The sequence below is a fragment of the Oncorhynchus keta genome, chromosome 17 (assembly GCF_023373465.1).
Source record: "Oncorhynchus keta strain PuntledgeMale-10-30-2019 chromosome 17, Oket_V2, whole genome shotgun sequence".
Classification (NCBI taxonomy): domain Eukaryota; kingdom Metazoa; phylum Chordata; class Actinopteri; order Salmoniformes; family Salmonidae; genus Oncorhynchus; species Oncorhynchus keta.
Genome location: NC_068437.1, coordinates 51983890 through 52004328, shown reverse-complemented (window position 1 = coordinate 52004328; position 20439 = coordinate 51983890). Strand labels below are relative to the sequence as shown.

Below are 20439 nucleotides of genomic sequence, written 5' to 3'. Positions count from 1 at the left end.
CAGCATGACCTGACACAGCCCAACACACAGCATGACCTGACACAGCCCAACACACAGCATGACCTGACACAGCCCAACACACAGCATGTCCTGACACAGCCCAACACACAGCATGACCTGACACAGCCCAACACACAGCATGACCTGACACAGGCCAACACACAGCATGACCTGACACAGCCCAACACACAGCATGACCTGACACAGCCCAACACACAGCATGTCCTGACACAGCCCAACACACAGCATAACCTGACACAGCCCAACACACAGCATAACCTGACACAGCATGTCCTGACACAGCATGACCTGACACAGCCCAACACACAGCATGACCTGACACAGCCCAACACACAGCATGACCTGACACAGCATGACCTGACACAGCCCAACACACAGCATGTCCTGACACAGCCCAACACACAGCATGACCTGACACAGCCCAACACACAGCATGACCTGACACAGCCCAACACACAGCATGACCTGACACAGAATAACGTGACACAGCATGACCTGACACAGCCCAACACACAGCATGACCTGACACAGCCCAACACACAGCATGACCTGACACAGCCCAACACACAGCATGTCCTGACACAGCCCAACACACAGCATGACCTGACACAGCCCAACACACAGCATGACCTGACACAGCCCAACACACAGCATGACCTGACACAGCCCAACACACAGCATGACCTGACACAGCCCAACACACAGCATAACCTGACACAGCCCAGCACACAGCATGACCTGACACAGCCCAACACACAGCATGACCTGACACAGCCCAACACATAGCATAACCTGACACAGCCCAACACACAGCATGACCTGACACAGCCCAACACACAGCATGACCTGACACAGCCCAACACATAGCATGACCTGACACAGCCCAACACACAGCATGACCTGACACAGCCCAACACATAGCATGACCTGACACAGCCCAACACACAGCATGACCTGACACAGCCCAACACACAGCATGACCTGACACAGCCCAACACATAGCATGACCTGACACAGAATAACCTGACACAGCCCACAACACACAGCATGACCTGACACAGCCCAACACACAGCATGACCTGACACAGCCCAACACACGGCATGACCTGACACAGCCCAACACACAGCATGACTTGACACAGAATAACCTGACACAGCCCAACACACAGCATGACCTGACACAGCCCAACACACAGCATGACCTGACACAGCCCAACACACAACATGACCTGACACAGAATGACCTGACGCAGCCCACAACACAGCATAACCTGACACAGCCCAACACACAGCATGACCTGACACAGCCCACAACACAGCATGACCTGACACAGCCCAACACACAGCATAACCTGACACAGCCCAACACACAGCATGACCTGACACAGCCCAACACACAGCATGACCTGACACAGCCCAACACACAGCATGACCCACAGCCCAACACACAGCCCAACACACAGCATAACCTGACACAGCCCAGCACACAGCATGACCTGACACAGCCCAACACACAGCATGACCTGACACAGCCCAACACATAGCATAACCTGACACAGCCCAACACACAGCATGACCTGACACAGCCCAACACACAGCATGACCTGACACAGCCCAACACATAGCATGACCTGACACAGCCCAACACACAGCATGACCTGACACAGCCCAACACATAGCATGACCTGACACAGCCCAACACACAGCATGACCTGACACAGCCCAACACACAGCATGACCTGACACAGCCCAACACACAGCATGACCTGACACAGAATAACGTGACACAGCCCACAACACACAGCATGACCTGACACAGCCCAACACACAGCAAGACCTGACACAGCCCAACACACAGCATGACCTGACACAGCCCAACACACAGCATGACCTGACACAGAATAACGTGACACAGCCCAACACACAGCATGACCTGACACAGCCCAACACACAGCATGACCTGACACAGCCCAACACACAACATGACCTGACACAGAATGACCTGACGCAGCCCACAACACAGCATAACCTGACACAGCCCAACACACAGCATGACCTGACACAGCCCACAACACAGCATGACCTGACACAGCCCAACACACAGCATAACCTGACACAGCCCAACACACAGCATGACCTGACACAGCCCAACACACAGCATGACCTGACACAGCCCAACACATAGCATGACCTGACACAGCCCAACACACAGCATTACCTGACACAGCCCAACACACAGCATGACCTGACACAGCCCAACACACAGCATGACCTGACACAGCCCAACACACAGCATGACCTGACACAGCCCAACACACAGCATGACCTGACACAGCCCAACACACAGCATAACCTGACACAGCCCAACACACAGCATAACCTGACACAGCATGTCCTGACACAGCCCAACACACAGCATGACCTGACACAGCACAACACACAGCATGACCTGACACAGCCCAACACACAGCATGTCCTGACACAGCCCAACACACAGCATGACCTGACACAGCATGACCTGACACAGGCCAACACACAGCATGACCTGACACAGCCCAACACACAGCATAACCTGACACAGCCCAACACACAGCATGACCTGACACAGCCCAACACACAGCATGACCTGACACAGCCCAACACACAGCATGACCTGACACAGCCTAATACACAGCATGACCTGACACAGCCCAACACACAGCATGACCTGACACAGCCCAACACACAGCATGACCTGACACAGCCCAACACACAGCCCAACACACAGCATGACCTGGCACAGCATAACCTGACACAGCCTAATACACAGACCAACACACAGCATGACCTGACACAGCACAACACACAGCATGACCTGACACAGCCCAACACACAGCATGACCTGACACAGCCCAACACACAGCATGACCTGACACAGCCCAACACACAGCATGACCTGACACAGCCCAACACACAGCATGACCTGACACAGCCCAACACACAGCATGACCTGACACAGCCCAACAGACAGCATGACCTGACACAGCCCAACACACAGCATGACCTGACACAGCATAACCTGACACAGCCCAACACACAGAATAACCTGACACAGCCCAACACACAGCATGACCTGACACAGCCCAACACACAGCATGACCTGACACAGCCCAACACACAGCATGACCTGACACAGCCCAACACACAGCATAACCTGACACAGCCCAACACACAGCATGACCTGACACAGCCCAACACACAGCATGACCTGACACAGCCCAACACACAGCATGACCTGACACAGCCCAACACACAGCATGACCTGACACAGCCCAACACACAGCATGACCTGACACAGCCCAACACACAGCATGACCTGACACAGCCCAAAACACAGCATGACCTGACACAGCCCAAAACACAGCATGACCTGACACAGCCCAACACACAGCATGACCTGACACAGCCCAACACACAGCATGACCTGACACAGCCCAACACACAGCATGACCTGACACAGCCCAACACACAGCATGACCTGACACAGCCCAAAACACAGCATGACCTGACACAGCCCAAAACACAGATCATAGTAAATCCCAGGTCATAGTGTCTATAATACTGTAAGGGGTTATTCTACGTAGACGATCACAGTAAATCCCAGGACATAGTGTCTATAATACTGTAATAAGCTCACATAGTTGCTGTCACAAACTCCAAGCCGTTGTCACTGACTAGTTGTGTATTCATTTTCCCACTGAGCAAACCATTTCTGTACTTACAGCGTTCTCATAAAAACATTTGTTATTAGGTTTTTCTTGGCAGACCTTATTCAATTACTGACATTTGTTATTAGGTTTTTCTTGGCAGACCTTATTCAATTACTGACATTTGTTATTAGGTTTTTCTTGGCAGACCTTATTCAATTACTGACATTTGTTATTAGGTTTTTCTTGTCAGACCTTATTCAATTACTGACATTTGTTATTAGGTTTTCTTGGCAGACCTTATTCAATTACTGACATTTGTTATTAGGTTTTTCTTGGCAGACCTTATTCAATTACTGACATTTGTTATTAGGTTTTTCTTGTCAGACCTTATTCAATTACTGACATTTGTTATTAGGTTTTTCTTGTCAGACCTTATTCAATTACTGACATTTGTTATTAGGTTTTTCTTGTCAGACCTTATTCAATTACTGACATTTGTTATTAGGTTTTTCTTGGCAGACCTTATTCAATTACTGACATTTGTTATTAGGTTTTTCTTGGCAGACCTTATTCAATTACTGACATTTGTTATTAGGTTTTTCTTGTCAGACCTTATTCAATTACTGACATTTGTTATTAGGTTTTTCTTGGCAGACCTTATTCAATTACTGACATTTGTTATTAGGTTTTTCTTGGCAGACCTTATTCAATTACTGACATTTGTTATTAGGTTTTTCTTGTCAGACCTTATTCAATTACTGACATTTGTTATTAGGTTTTTCTTGTCAGACCTTATTCAATTACTGACATTTGTTATTAGGTTTTTCTTGTCAGACCTTATTCAATTACTGACATTTGTTATTAGGTTTTTCTTGGCAGACCTTATTCAATTACTGACATTTGTTATTAGGTTTTTCTTGTCAGACCTTATTCAATTACTGACATTTGTTATTAGGTTTTTCTTGTCAGACCTTATTCAATTACTGACATTTGTTATTAGGTTTTTCTTGTCAGACCTTATTCAATTACTGACATTTGTTATTAGGTTTTTCTTGGCAGACCTTATTCAATTACTGACATTTGTTATTAGGTTTTCTTGGCAGACCTTATTCAATTACTGACATTTGTTATTAGGTTTTTCTTGTCAGACCTTATTCAATTACTGACATTTGTTATTAGGTTTTTCTTGGCAGACCTTATTCAATTACTGACATTTGTTATTAGGTTTTTCTTGGCAGACCTTATTCAATTACTGACATTTGTTATTAGGTTTTTCTTGGCAGACCTTATTCAATTACTGACATTTGTTATTAGGTTTTTCTTGGCAGACCTTATTCAATTACTGACATTTGTTATTAGGTTTTTCTTGTCAGACCTTATTCAATTACTGACATTTGTTATTAGGTTTTTCTTGGCAGACCTTATTCAATTACTGACATTTGTTATTAGGTTTTTCTTGGCAGACCTTATTCAATTACTGACATTTGTTATTAGGTTTTTCTTGGCAGACCTTATTCAATTACTGACATTTGTTATTAGGTTTTTCTTGGCAGACCTTATTCAATTACTGACATTTGTTATTAGGTTTTTCTTGTCAGACCTTATTCAATTACTGACATTTGTTATTAGGTTTTTCTTGTCAGACCTTATTCAATTACTGACATTTGTTATTAGGTTTTTCTTGTCAGACCTTATTCAATTACTGACATTTGTTATTAGGTTTTTCTTGTCAGACCTTATTCAATTACTGACATTTGTTATTAGGTTTTTCTTGGCAGACCTTATTCAATTACTGACATTTGTTATTAGGTTTTTCTTGGCAGACCTTATTCAATTACTGACATTTGTTATTAGGTTTTTCTTGGCAGACCTTATTCAATTACTGACATTTGTTATTAGGTTTTTCTTGTCAGACCTTATTCAATTACTGACATTTGTTATTAGGTTTTTCTTGGCAGACCTTATTCAATTACTGACATTTGTTATTAGGTTTTTCTTGTCAGACCTTATTCAATTACTGACATTTGTTATTAGGTTTTTCTTGTCAGACCTTATTCAATTACTGACATTTGTTATTAGGTTTTTCTTGGCAGACCTTATTCAATTACTGACATTTGTTATTAGGTTTTCTTGTCAGACCTTATTCAATTACTGACATTTGTTATTAGGTTTTTCTTGTCAGACCTTATTCAATTACTGACATTTGTTATTAGGTTTTTCTTGTCAGACCTTATTCAATTACTGACATTTGTTATTAGGTTTTTCTTGTCAGACCTTATTCAATTACTGACATTTGTTATTAGGTTTTTCTTGTCAGACCTTATTCAATTACTGACATTTGTCAATAAAACTCATGAATGCAACTGTTTATGTCAACATGTTTGTTATGTGTTCTACTTGTATCCCTGGCTGCCCTGTAAATAAAATGATAAAACCCTTCATTGTGAAGCTAAATATAGCAGCTGGACATGTGTTCTACTTGTATCCCTGGCTGCCCTGTAAATAAAATGATAAAACCCTTCATTGTGAAGCTAAATATAGCAGCTGGACATGTGTTCTACTTGTATCCCTGGCTGCCCTGTAAATAAAATGATAAAACCCTTCATTGTGAAGCTAAATATAGCAGCTGGACATGTGTTCTACTTGTAGCCCTGGTTGTCCTGAAAATAAAATGATAAAACACTTCATTGTGAAGCTAAATATAGCAGCTGGACATGTGTTCTACTTGTAGCCCTGGCTGCCCTGTAAATAAAATGGTAAAACACTTCATTGTGAAGCTAAATATAGCAGCTGGACATGTGTTCTACTTGTATCCCTGGCTGTCCTGTAAATAAAATGATAAAACACTTCATTGTGAAGCTAAATATAGCAGCTGGACATGTGTTCTACTTGTATCCCTGGCTGTCCTGTAAATAAAATGGTAAAACACTTCATTGTGAAGCTAAATATAGCAGCTGGACATGTGTTCTACTTGTATCCCTGGCTGTCCTGTAAATAAAATGGTAAAACACTTCATTGTGAAGCTAAATATAGCAGCTGGACATGTGTTCTACTTGTATCCCTGGCTGTCCTGTAAATAAAATGATAAAACACTTCATTGTGAAGCTAAATATAGCAGCTGGACATGTGTTCTACTTGTATCCCTGGCTGTCCTGTAAATAAAATGGTAAAACACTTCATTGTGAAGCTAAATATAACAGCTGGACATGTGTTCTACTTGTATCCCTGGCTGCCCTGTAAATAAAATGGTAAAACACTTCATTGAGAAGCTAAATATAACAGCTGGACATGTGTTCTACTTGTATCCCTGGCTGCCCTGTAAATAAAATGGTAAAACACTTCATTGAGAGGCTAAATATAACAGCTGGACATGTGTTCTACTTGTATCCCTGGCTGCCCTGTAAATAAAATGGTAAAACACTTCATTGAGAGGCTAAATATAACAGCTGGACATGTGTTCTACTTGTATCCCTGGCTGCCCTGTAAATAAAATGGTAAAACACTTCATTGTGAGGCTAAATATAACAGCTGGACATGTGTTCTACTTGTATCCCTGGCTGCCCTGTAAATAAAATGATAAAACACTTCATTGAGAGGCTAAATATAACAGCTGGACATGTGTTCTACTTGTATCCCTGGCTGCCCTGTAAATAAAATGATAAAACCTTCATTGTGAGGCTAAATATAACAGCTGGACATGTGTTCTACTTGTAGCCCTGGCTGCCCTGTAAATAAAATGATAAAACCCTTCATTGAGAGGCTAAATATAACAGCTGGACATGTGTTCTACTTGTATCCCTGGCTGCCCTGTAAATAAAATGATAAAACCCTTCATTGAGAGGCTAAATATAACAGCTGGACATGTGTTCTACTTGTATCCCTGGCTGCCCTGTAAATAAAATGATAAAACCCTTCATTGAGAGGCTAAATATAACAGCTGGACATGTGTTCTACTTGTATCCCTGGCTGCCCTGTAAATAAAATGGTAAAACCCTTCATTGAGAGGCTAAATATAACAGCTGGACATGTGTTCTACTTGTATCCCTGGCTGCCCTGTAAATAAAATGATAAAACCCTTCATTGAGAGGCTAAATATAACAGCTGGACATGTGTTCTACTTGTATCCCTGGCTGCCCTGTAAATAAAATGGTAAAACACTTCATTGTGAAGCTAAATATAGCAGCTGGACATGTGTTCTACTTGTATCCCTGGCTGCCCTGTAAATAAAATGGTAAAACACTTCATTGAGAGGCTAAATATAACAGCTGGACATGTGTTCTACTTGTATCCCTGGCTGCCCTGTAAATAAAATGATAAAACACTTCATTGTGAGGCTAAATATAACAGCTGGACATGTGTTCTACTTGTATCCCTGGCTGCCCTGTAAATAAAATGATAAAACACTTCATTGTGAGGCTAAATATAACAGCTGGACATGTGTTCTACTTGTATCCCTGGCTGCCCTGTAAATAAAATGGTAAAACACTTCATTGAGAGGCTAAATATAACAGCTGGACATGTGTTCTACTTGTATCCCTGGCTGCCCTGTAAATAAAATGGTAAAACACTTCATTGAGAAGCTAAATATAACAGCTGGACATGTGTTCTACTTGTATCCCTGGCTGCCCTGTAAATAAAATGATAAAACACTTCATTGTGAGGCTAAATATAACAGCTGGACATGTGTTCTACTTGTATCCCTGGCTGCCCTGTAAATAAAATGATAAAACACTTCATTGTGAGGCTAAATATAACAGCTGGACATGTGTTCTACTTGTATCCATGGCTGCCCTGTAAATAAAATGATAAAACACTTCATTGTGAGGCTAAATATAGCAGCTGGACATGTGTTCTACTTGTATCCCTGGCTGCCCTGTAAATAAAATGATAAAACACTTCATTGTGAAGCTAAATATAGCAGCTGGACATGTGTTCTACTTGTATCCCTGGCTGCCCTGTAAATAAAATGATAAAACACTTCATTGTGAAGCTAAATATAGCAGCTGGACATGTGTTCTACTTGTAGCCCTGGCTGCCCTGTAAATAAAATGATAAAACACTTCATTGTGAAGCTAAATATAGCAGCTGGACATGTGTTCTACTTGTATCCCTGGCTGTCCTGTAAATAAAATGGTAAAACACTTCATTGTGAAGCTAAATATAGCAGCTGGACATGTGTTCTACTTGTATCCCTGGCTGTCCTGTAAATAAAATGGTAAAACACTTCATTGTGAAGCTAAATATAGCAGCTGGACATGTGTTCTACTTGTATCCCTGGCTGTCCTGTAAATAAAATGGTAAAACACTTCATTGAGAGGCTAAATATAACAGCTGGACATGTGTTCTACTTGTATCCCTGGCTGCCCTGTAAATAAAATGATAAAACACTTCATTGTGAAGCTAAATATAGCAGCTGGACATGTGTTCTACTTGTAGCCCTGGCTGTCCTGTAAATAAAATGGTAAAACACTTCATTGTGAAGCTAAATATAGCAGCTGGACATGTGTTCTACTTGTAGCCCTGGCTGCCCTGTAAATAAAATGGTAAAACACTTCATTGTGAAGCTAAATATAACAGCTGGACATGTGTTCTACTTGTATCCCTGGCTGCCCTGTAAATAAAATGATAAAACACTTCATTGAGAGGCTAAATATAGCAGCTGGACATGTGTTCTACTTGTATCCCTGGCTGCCCTGTAAATAAAATGATAAAACACTTCATTGTGAGGCTAAATATAACAGCTGGACATGTGTTCTACTTGTATCCCTGGCTGCCCTGTAAATAAAATGATAAAACACTTCATTGTGAAGCTAAATATAGCAGCTGGACATGTGTTCTACTTGTATCCCTGGCTGCCCTGTAAATAAAATGATAAAACCCTTCATTGTGAGGCTAAATATAGCAGCTGGACATGTGTTCTACTTGTATCCCTGGCTGCCCTGTAAATAAAATGATAAAACCCTTCATTGTGAGGCTAAATATAGCAGCTGGACATGTGTTCTACTTGTATCCCTGGCTGCCCTGTAAATAAAATGATAAAACACTTCATTGTGAAGCTAAATATAGCAGCTGGACATGTGTTCTACTTGTATCCCTGGCTGCCCTGTAAATAAAATGATAAAACACTTCATTGAGAGGCTAAATATAACAGCTGGACATGTGTTCTACTTGTATCCCTGGCTGCCCTGTAAATAAAATGATAAAACCCTTCATTGAGAGGCTAAATATAACAGCTGGACATGTGTTCTACTTGTATCCCTGGCTGCCCTGTAAATAAAATGGTAAAACCCTTCATTGAGAGGCTAAATATAACAGCTGGACATGTGTTCTACTTGTATCCCTGGCTGTCCTGTAAATAAAATGGTAAAACACTTCATTGTGAAGCTAAATATAGCAGCTGGACATGTGTTCTACTTGTATCCCTGGCTGTCCTGTAAATAAAATGGTAAAACACTTCATTGAGAGGCTAAATATAACAGCTGGACATGTGTTCTACTTGTATCCCTGGCTGCCCTGTAAATAAAATGATAAAACACTTCATTGAGAGGCTAAATATAACAGCTGGACATGTGTTCTACTTGTATCCCTGGCTGCCCTGTAAATAAAATGATAAAACACTTCATTGAGAGGCTAAATATAACAGCTGGACATGTGTTCTACTTGTATCCCTGGCTGCCCTGTAAATAAAATGATAAAACACTTCATTGAGAGGCTAAATATAACAGCTGGACATGTGTTCTACTTGTATCCCTGGCTGCCCTGTAAATAAAATGATAAAACACTTCATTGTGAGGCTAAATATAGCAGCTGGACATGTGTTCTACTTGTATCCCTGGCTGCCCTGTAAATAAAATGATAAAACACTTCATTGTGAAGCTAAATATAGCAGCTGGACATGTGTTCTACTTGTATCCCTGGCTGCCCTGTAAATAAAATGATAAAACACTTCATTGTGAAGCTAAATATAGCAGCTGGACATGTGTTCTACTTGTAGCCCTGGCTGCCCTGTAAATAAAATGATAAAACACTTCATTGAGAGGCTAAATATAACAGCTGGACATGTGTTCTACTTGTATCCCTGGCTGCCCTGTAAATAAAATGATAAAACACTTCATTGAGAGGCTAAATATAACAGCTGGACATGTGTTCTACTTGTATCCCTGGCTGCCCTGTAAATAAAATGGTAAAACACTTCATTGTGAGGCTAAATATAACAGCTGGACATGTGTTCTACTTGTATCCCTGGCTGCCCTGTAAATAAAATGATAAAACACTTCATTGAGAGGCTAAATATAACAGCTGGACATGTGTTCTACTTGTAGCCCTGGTTGTCCTGTAAATAAAATGGTAAAACCCTTCATTGAGAGGCTAAATATAACAGCTGGACATGTGTTCTACTTGTATCCCTGGCTGCCCTGTAAATAAAATGGTAAAACCCTTCATTGAGAGGCTAAATATAACAGCTGGACATGTGTTCTACTTGTATCCCTGGCTGTCCTGTAAATAAAATGGTAAAACCCTTCATTGAGAGGCTAAATATAACAGCTGGACATGTGTTCTACTTGTATCCCTGGTTGTCCTGTAAATAAAATGGTAAAACACTTCATTGAGAGGCTAAATATAACAGCTGGACATGTGTTCTACTTGTATCCCTGGCTGCCCTGTAAATAAAATGATAAAACACTTCATTGAGAGGCTAAATATAACAGCTGGACATGTGTTCTACTTGTATCCCTGGTTGTCCTGTAAATAAAATGGTAAAACACTTCATTGAGAGGCTAAATATAACAGCTGGACATGTGTTCTACTTGTATCCCTGGCTGTCCTGTAAATAAAATGATAAAACACTTCATTGTGAAGCTAAATATAACAGCTGGACATGTGTTCTACTTGTATCCCTGGCTGCCCTGTAAATAAAATGATAAAACACTTCATTGTGAAGCTAAATATAACAGCTGGACATGTGTTCTACTTGTATCCCTGGCTGTCCTGTAAATAAAATGATAAAACACTTCATTGTGAAGCTAAATATAACAGCTGGACATGTGTTCTACTTGTATCCCTGGTTGTCCTGAAAATAAAATGATAAAACACTTCATTGAGAGGCTAAATATAACAGCTGGACATGTGTTCTACTTGTATCCCTGGTTGTCCTGTAAATAAAATGATAAAACACTTCATTGAGAGGCTAAATATAACAGCTGGACATGTGTTCTACTTGTATCCCTGGCTGCCCTGTAAATAAAATGATAAAACACTTCATTGAGAGGCTAAATATAACAGCTGGACATGTGTTCTACTTGTATCCCTGGTTGTCCTGAAAATAAAATGATAAAACACTTCATTGAGAGGCTAAATATAACAGCTGGACATGTGTTCTACTTGTATCCCTGGTTGTCCTGTAAATAAAATGGTAAAACACTTCATTGAGAGGCTAAATATAACAGCTGGACATGTGTTCTACTTGTATCCCTGGCTGCCCTGTAAATAAAATGATAAAACACTTCATTGAGAGGCTAAATATAACAGCTGGACATGTGTTCTACTTGTATCCCTGGTTGTCCTGTAAATAAAATGGTAAAACACTTCATTGAGAGGCTAAATATAACAGCTGGACATGTGTTCTACTTGTATCCCTGGCTGTCCTGTAAATAAAATGGTAAAACACTTCATTGAGAGGCTAAATATAACAGCTGGACATGTGTTCTACTTGTATCCCTGGCTGCCCTGTAAATAAAATGGTAAAACCCTTCATTGAGAGGCTAAATATAACAGCTGGACATGTGTTCTACTTGTATCCCTGGTTGTCCTGTAAATAAAATGATAAAACACTTCATTGAGAGGCTAAATATAACAGCTGGACATGTGTTCTACTTGTATCCCTGGCTGCCCTGTAAATAAAATGGTAAAACCCTTCATTGAGAGGCTAAATATAACAGCTGGACATGTGTTCTACTTGTATCCCTGGCTGCCCTGTAAATAAAATGGTAAAACACTTCATTGAGAGGCTAAATATAACAGCTGGACATGTGTTCTACTTGTATCCCTGGCTGCCCTGTAAATAAAATGATAAAACCCTTCATTGAGAGGCTAAATATAACAGCTGGACATGTGTTCTACTTGTATCCCTGGCTGTCCTGTAAATAAAATGATAAAACCCTTCATTGTGAGGCTAAATATAACAGCTGGACATGTGTTCTACTTGTATCCCTGGTTGTCCTGTAAATAAAATGGTAAAACACTTCATTGAGAGGCTAAATATAACAGCTGGACATGTGTTCTACTTGTATCCCTGGTTGTCCTGTAAATAAAATGATAAAACCCTTCATTGAGAGGCTAAATATAACAGCTGGACATGTGTTCTACTTGTATCCCTGGTTGTCCTGTAAATAAAATGATAAAACCCTTCATTGTGAGGCTAAATATAACAGCTGGACATGTGTTCTACTTGTATCCCTGGTTGTCCTGTAAATAAAATGGTAAAACACTTCATTGAGAGGCTAAATATAACAGCTGGACATGTGTTCTACTTGTATCCCTGGCTGCCCTGTAAATAAAATGATAAAACCCTTCATTGAGAGGCTAAATATAACAGCTGGACATGTGTTCTACTTGTATCCCTGGTTGTCCTGTAAATAAAATGATAAAACACTTCATTGTGAAGCTAAATATAGCAGCTGGACATGTGTTCTACTTGTAGCCCTGGCTGCCCTGTAAATAAAATGATAAAACCCTTCATTGTGAAGCTAAATATAGCAGCTGGACATGTGTTCTACTTGTATCCCTGGCTGTCCTGTAAATAAAATGATAAAACACTTCATTGTGAAGCTAAATATAACAGCTGGACATGTGTTCTACTTGTATCCCTGGTTGTCCTGAAAATAAAATGATAAAACACTTCATTGTGAAGCTAAATATAACAGCTGGACATGTGTTCTACTTGTATCCCTGGTTGTCCTGTAAATAAAATGGTAAAACACTTCATTGAGAGGCTAAATATAACAGCTGGACATGTGTTCTACTTGTATCCCTGGTTGTCCTGTAAATAAAATGATAAAACCCTTCATTGAGAGGCTAAATATAACAGCTGGACATGTGTTCTACTTGTATCCCTGGTTGTCCTGTAAATAAAATGATAAAACCCTTCATTGTGAGGCTAAATATAACAGCTGGACATGTGTTCTACTTGTATCCCTGGTTGTCCTGTAAATAAAATGGTAAAACACTTCATTGAGAGGCTAAATATAACAGCTGGACATGTGTTCTACTTGTATCCCTGGCTGCCCTGTAAATAAAATGATAAAACACTTCATTGAGAGGCTAAATATAACAGCTGGACATGTGTTCTACTTGTATCCCTGGTTGTCCTGTAAATAAAATGGTAAAACACTTCATTGAGAGGCTAAATATAACAGCTGGACATGTGTTCTACTTGTATCCCTGGCTGTCCTGTAAATAAAATGATAAAACACTTCATTGTGAAGCTAAATATAACAGCTGGACATGTGTTCTACTTGTATCCCTGGCTGCCCTGTAAATAAAATGATAAAACACTTCATTGTGAAGCTAAATATAACAGCTGGACATGTGTTCTACTTGTATCCCTGGCTGCCCTGTAAATAAAATGGTAAAACCCTTCATTGAGAGGCTAAATATAACAGCTGGACATGTGTTCTACTTGTATCCCTGGCTGCCCTGTAAATAAAATGGTAAAACCCTTCATTGAGAGGCTAAATATAACAGCTGGCCATGCAGATACATTGAAGTAGTGAAAATGAAAAAGCAGATTATTTTGCTGCGAGTCCCTAGGACTGATGAGGAATGAAAATCACGATGCTCATGAATAAACCAACAAGGCCTGTTGCTCTCTGGCTCAAACTTTCCCCTCTCCGTTGATACGGCACGTCTAAAAAAAAAAAAAAAGACCTCAGGGCGCCTCATCAGAGGAATAAGGTGAACATTGATATTCTACTGATGCATGGATGTCGTCATGGGCTTTGTGCAGCTGAGAAATGCGATCTGAAAAGCCTCCGTTTAGATCCGTTTACTTTAAACACACAGCTTAGTCTGTTTGTTCAACGCTTGTCTCTCACACACACACACACACACACACACACACACACACACACACACACACACACACACACACACACACACACACACACACACACACACACACACACACACACACACACACACACACACACACACACACGTCTATGCAGACACGCACACACACACACACACACACACACACACACACACACACACACACCCACAATGATGTATTTGAGCACCACAGCAAACAATTAGATGGCCCAGATGTTATGAATTACCGCTGTGAAGCATTGAGATTGTTTAACAGGTTGTTTCGAATGGGACACTTTGAAATCTGTCACAGCTCTGTTCTATTCAACCCCCTGTGTCCTGTCCTCCATCTTCCCTGCAACCACAACGTCCAGCTGGATGTTGCCTTCCCCTGTGTCCTGTCCTCCATCTTCCCTGCAACCACAACGTCCAGCTGGATGTTGCCTTCCCCTGTGTTCTGTCCTCCATCTTCCCTGCAACCACATCGTCCAGCTGGATGTTGCCTTCCCCTGTGTCCTGTCCTCCATCTTCCCTGCAACCACAACGTCCAGCTGGATGTTGCCTTCCCCTGTGTCCTGTCCTCCATCTTCCCTGCAACCACAACGTCCAGCTGGATGTTGCCTTCCCCTGTGTTCTGTCCTCCATCTTCCCTGCAACCACATCGTCCAGCTGGATGTTGCCTTCCCCTGTGTCCTGTCCTCCATCTTCCCTGCAACCACAACGTCCAGCTGGATGTTGCCTTCCCCTGTGTCCTGTTCTCCATCTTCCCTGCACCCACATCATCCAGCTGAATGTTGCCTTCCCCTGTGTCCTGTCCTCCATCTTCCCTGCAACCACATCATCCAGCTGGATGTTGCCTTCCCCTGTGTCCTGTCCTCCATCTTCCCTGCAACCACAACGTCCAGCTGGATGTTGCCTTCCCCTGTGTCCTGTCCTCCATCTTCCCTGCAACCACAACGTCCAGCTGGATGTTGCCTTCCCCTGTGTCCTGTTCTCCATCTTCCCTGCAACCACATCATCCAGCTGGATGTTGCCTTCCCCTGTGTCCTGTCCTCCATCTTCCCTGCAACCACAACATCCAGCTGGATGTTGCCTTCCCCTGTGTCCTGTCCTCCATCTTCCCTGCACCCACATCATCCAGCTGGATGTTGCCTTCCCCTGTGTCCTGTCCTCCATCTTCCCTGCAACCACATCATCCAGCTGGATGTTGCCTTCCCCTGTGTCCTGTCCTCCATCTTCCCTGCAACCACATCATCCAGCTGGATGTTGCCTTCCCCTGTGTCCTGTCCTCCATCTTCCCTGCAGCCACAACATCCAGCTGGATGTTGCCTTCCCCTGTGTCCTGTCCTCCATCTTCCCTGTAACCACAACATCCTGCTGGATGTTGCCTTCCCCTGTGTCCTGTCCTCCATCTTCCCTGCAGCCACAATGTCCAGCTGGATGTTGCCTTCCCCTGTGTCCTGTCCTCCATCTTCCCTGCAACCACATCATCCAGCTGGATGTTGCCTTCCCCTGTGTCCTGTCCTCCATCTTCCCTGCAACCACATCATCCAGCTGGATGTTGCCTTCCCCTGTGTCCTGTCCTCCATCTTCCCTGCAGCCACAACATCCAGCTGGATGTTGCCTTCCCCTGTGTCCTGTCCTCCATCTTCCCTGCAACCACATCATCCAACTGGATGTTGCCTTCCCTGTGTCCTGTCCTCCATCTTCCCTGCAGCCACAACATCCAGCTGGATGTTGCCTTCCCCTGTGTCCTGTCCTCCATCTTCCCTGCAACCACATCATCCAGCTGGATGTTGCCTTCCCCTGTGTCCTGTCCTCCATCTTCCCTGCAACCACATCATCCAGCTGGATGTTGCCTTCCCCTGTGTCCTGTCCTCCATCTTCCCTGCAGCCACAACATCCAGCTGGATGTTGCCTTCCCCTGTGTCCTGTCCTCCATCTTCCCTGCAACCACAACATCCAGCTGGATGTTGCCTTCCCCTGTGTCCTGTCCTCCATCTTCCCTGCAGCCACAACATCCAGCTGGATGTTGCCTTCCCTGTGTCCTGTCCTCCATCTTCCCTGCAACCACAACATCCAGCTGGATGTTGCCTTCCCCTGTGTCCTGTCCTCCATCTTCCCTGCAACCACAACATCCAGCTGGATGTTGCCTTCCCCTGTGTCCTGTCCTCCATCTTCCCTGCAACCACAACATCCAGCTGGATGTTGCCTTCCCCTGTGTCCTGTCCTCCATCTTCCCTGCAGCCACAACATCCAGCTGGATGTTGCCTTCCCTGTGTCCTGTCCTCCATCTTCCCTGCAACCACAACATCCAGCTGGATGTTGCCTTCCCCTGTGTCCTGTCCTCCATCTTCCCTGCAACCACAACATCCAGCTGGATGTTGCCTTCCCCTGTGTCCTGTCCTCCATCTTCCCTGCAACCACAACATCCAGCTGGATGTTGCCTTCCCCTGTGTCCTGTCCTCCATCTTCCCTGCAGCCACAACATCCAGCTGGATGTTGCCTTCCCTGTGTCCTGTCCTCCATCTTCCCTGCAGCCACAACATCCAGCTGGATGTTGCCTTCCCTGTGTCCTGTCCTCCATCTTCCCTGCAGCCACAACATCCAGCTGGATGTTGCCTTCCCCTGTGTCCTGTCCTCCATCTTCCCTGCAACCACAACATCCAGCTGGATGTTGCCTTCCCCTGTGTCCTGTCCTCCATCTTCCTGCAAGCCACAACATCCAGCTGGATGTTGCCTTCCCCTGTGTCCTGTCCTCCATCTTCCCTGCAACCACAACATCCAGCTGGATGTTGCCTTCCCCTGTGTCCTGTCCTCCATCTTCCCTGCAGCCACAACATCCAGCTGGATGTTGCCTTCCCCTGTGTCCTGTCCTCCATCTTCCCTGCAGCCACAACATCCAGCTGGATGTTGCCTTCCCCTGTGTCCTGTCCTCCATCTTCCCTGCAGCCACAACATCCAGCTGGATGTTGCCCCCCTGTGTCCTGTCCTCCATCTTCCCTGCAGCCACAACATCCAGCTGGATGTTGCCTTCCCCTGTGTCCTGTCCTCCATCTTCCCTGCAGCCACAACATCCAGCTGGATGTTGCCTTCCCCTGTGTCCTGTCCTCCATCTTCCCTGCAGCCACAACATCCAGCTGGATGTTGCCTTCCCTGTGTCCTGTCCTCCATCTTCCCTGCAGCCACAACATCCAGCTGGATGTTGCCTTCCCCCCTGTGTCCTGTCCTCCATCTTCCCTGCAGCCACAACATCCAGCTGGATGTTGCCTTCCCCTGTGTCCTGTCCTCCATCTTCCCTGCAGCCACAACATCCAGCTGGATGTTGCCTTCCCTGTGTCCTGTCCTCCATCTTCCCTGCAGCCACAACATCCAGCTGGATGTTGCCTTCCCCCTGTGTCCTGTCCTCCATCTTCCCTGCAACCACAACATCCAGCTGGATGTTGCCTTCCCCTGTGTCCTGTCCTCCATCTTCCCTGCAACCACATCATCCAGCTGGATGTTGCCTTCCCCTGTGTCCTGTCCTCCATCTTCCCTGCAGCCACAACATCCAGCTGGATGTTGCCTTCCCCTGTGTCCTGTCCTCCATCTTCCCTGCAGCCACAACATCCAGCTGGATGTTGCCTTCCCCTGTGTCCAAAGGCTGTGTTTCTGGGCTCTCAACAATCTTAGTAGCCACAAGGAACTTAAGCTAAGCTTGGTATAAGTCTCTGCCTTTATGTGTCAGCAGGCATGAAGAGGATAGGTAAGTGCAATCAGAGACCCCACAATACACAACTCTAACCTCTCCTCGGGTACATGGGAACGCTCCGGAGTATTTGGAGGTGCAGGCCGCACCGCTCTCTCCTTTCTCCTTCACACGAGCCTCCTCTGCCAGGCCGAAGGTTTCCTCACAGTCCCTCGCAAAGTACCTGGGTAGAAAACAATTACATCCATCAATAAGATGTGTGTTTGACCGTAGAGGCTAATAATACATCAATTAAAACAGTCATTTCCAAAGTGGTCCTCGATGGTACCTGAGGGTCTTCCAGGTCCTCCCGTGGTCCTGAGAACGCTCCAGCAACATGGCGGCGGGCCGGGGGGAGCGGAACACCAGGATCAGATGCGTCAAGTAGAACTCTGTCTCCAGGTTTAGTTGGAGGGTTTCTGTCTCCGCCCCCTCGGCAGACTGCCACCAGGTATCTGGGTATCGGAATGAGGAATCGGTCATGGCAGACGCCGGGTGAGCCTGGTGGGGGAGAGCTGCGTTGCACTTGCTGCATTTGGGTGCTGCTGGACAGGAAGTGTCTCTGTGGAAGGAAGAGGTAGAGCTAAACATCTGCTGGTAGGAGCAGTAGGGCTCAGTGGAGTTGACTCCACACACTGACTGGGTGAGTAGTCCTCGGCCCAAGGCGAGGTTCCCCATGGGAGGGTTACAGGCCCGGCCAGCACAGCGGCTCTGGGTCTCTGAGACTGGACCTGAAGAGCTGGAAGGACCTGGGGGGGATAGAGAGAGAGAGAATATATTTTTTGGGGATAAATGTATTTGTATCTAACACAAAATTCACTGTTCCAATTTAAATTCATCTTCACAGATTACGATACCAGCCTGATTAGCCAAAACAATATCCAATATTACATTGACATTTTAAAATGATCTATTGGACAGACATTAAAGCGTTTTTTTAGATGGGAGAGATGCACGATAGTCAACAAACATGTCAAAGCAACATACTCTACGCGATAATCAAATCATCCTCAATGCCTGCATCCGTACTTGGACAGACTCGCGCTAAAGTTTGCGAGTACCAACTCAATCCAAGCCCGCACAAGGATGAGAAAAAATTAACTTTACTATTCCTTTACTTACCAGCCAAAAGAAACGGAGACACACAAAGAGCAATCACGACAAGTAAAGTCCAGCGTCTCATCTTGAACATCCCTGAAGACTGTTCTAGAACATACTGAGACAGTCAGGTAGCCTCGCTGCTTCTTGTGTGAACAGTTGAGAGAGAACAGCGATGAAGGTCTGTTTTTATAGTGACAACAAGTGAAGGCACGTTTCCTCAAAACGATTGACTTTAGCCAAGTGAGCTGTCTCCGAAGCGGCACGACGCCTCCAGCATTAACAAACCGAAGCGGTAATTAGGCCTATTGAAGAATAAAACACTCACCGTCGATTGGATGTCGATCATAAACGATGTCTGCTACCTATCGGATATCATTCAGTTATAACGAAGTCATCACTGTGCATTAATCTAGGTTACAGGTACGCGTCACCGTCTTCAGGCTTGTTAAAGTGTCCAATATCGTTTGCAAAAGGTTGAGCATTCCTGAGTACTCAAATACATCATCAATGTTTGAAAAATAAAATATACATATGGAAAGGTTGAACGCCTAGGCATTTAATAGTCTTTCCCAACAACTGTATGGTTATTTCCCAAATGCTAACCTTATCCCCTCCCTCAGCCCTCTAAATATAGTTCAATCTCAAATGGCACCCTATTCTCTCTTGTCAAAAGTATAGCGTACTATAGGGAATAGGGTGCCATTTGGTTGTTGCACATTTTGTTACATTACAACCTTATTCTAAAGTTGATTAAATTATAATTTTCCTTCATCAATCTAAACACAATACCCCATAATGACACGTTTTTTTTGT

The 20439-nt window shown here is 43.9% G+C and overlaps 1 protein-coding gene and 1 long non-coding RNA gene across 6 annotated transcripts in view; both read right to left on the bottom strand.

Annotated features, from left to right (window-relative positions):
* LOC127908342 (uncharacterized) overlaps window positions 1-751 on the bottom strand; it is a 29853-nt gene extending 29102 nt beyond the window's left edge. For both annotated transcript variants that reach the window (XR_008066924.1, XR_008066925.1), the window contains exon 1: window positions 733-751. This is a non-coding gene — a long non-coding RNA (uncharacterized LOC127908342). The remainder of the gene's footprint in view (window positions 1-732) is intronic.
* The window catches only part of LOC118379202 (netrin-4-like), a 100004-nt gene extending 79807 nt beyond the window's left edge, over window positions 1-20197 (bottom strand). For all 4 annotated transcript variants that reach the window (XR_008066921.1, XR_008066922.1, XR_008066923.1 and 1 more), the window contains exons 1-3: window positions 19648-20197; window positions 18815-19274; window positions 18583-18709 (exon numbers count right to left, since the gene is read on the bottom strand). Coding sequence is in view for 1 of the 4 variants with exons in the window: in XM_052466511.1 (XP_052322471.1) it covers window positions 18583-18709; window positions 18815-19274; window positions 19648-19717 (657 nt within the window). In the remaining 3 variants the exon portion in view is untranslated. The remainder of the gene's footprint in view (window positions 1-18582; window positions 18710-18814; window positions 19275-19647) is intronic.
* Window positions 20198-20439: the final 242 nt, after the last annotated feature.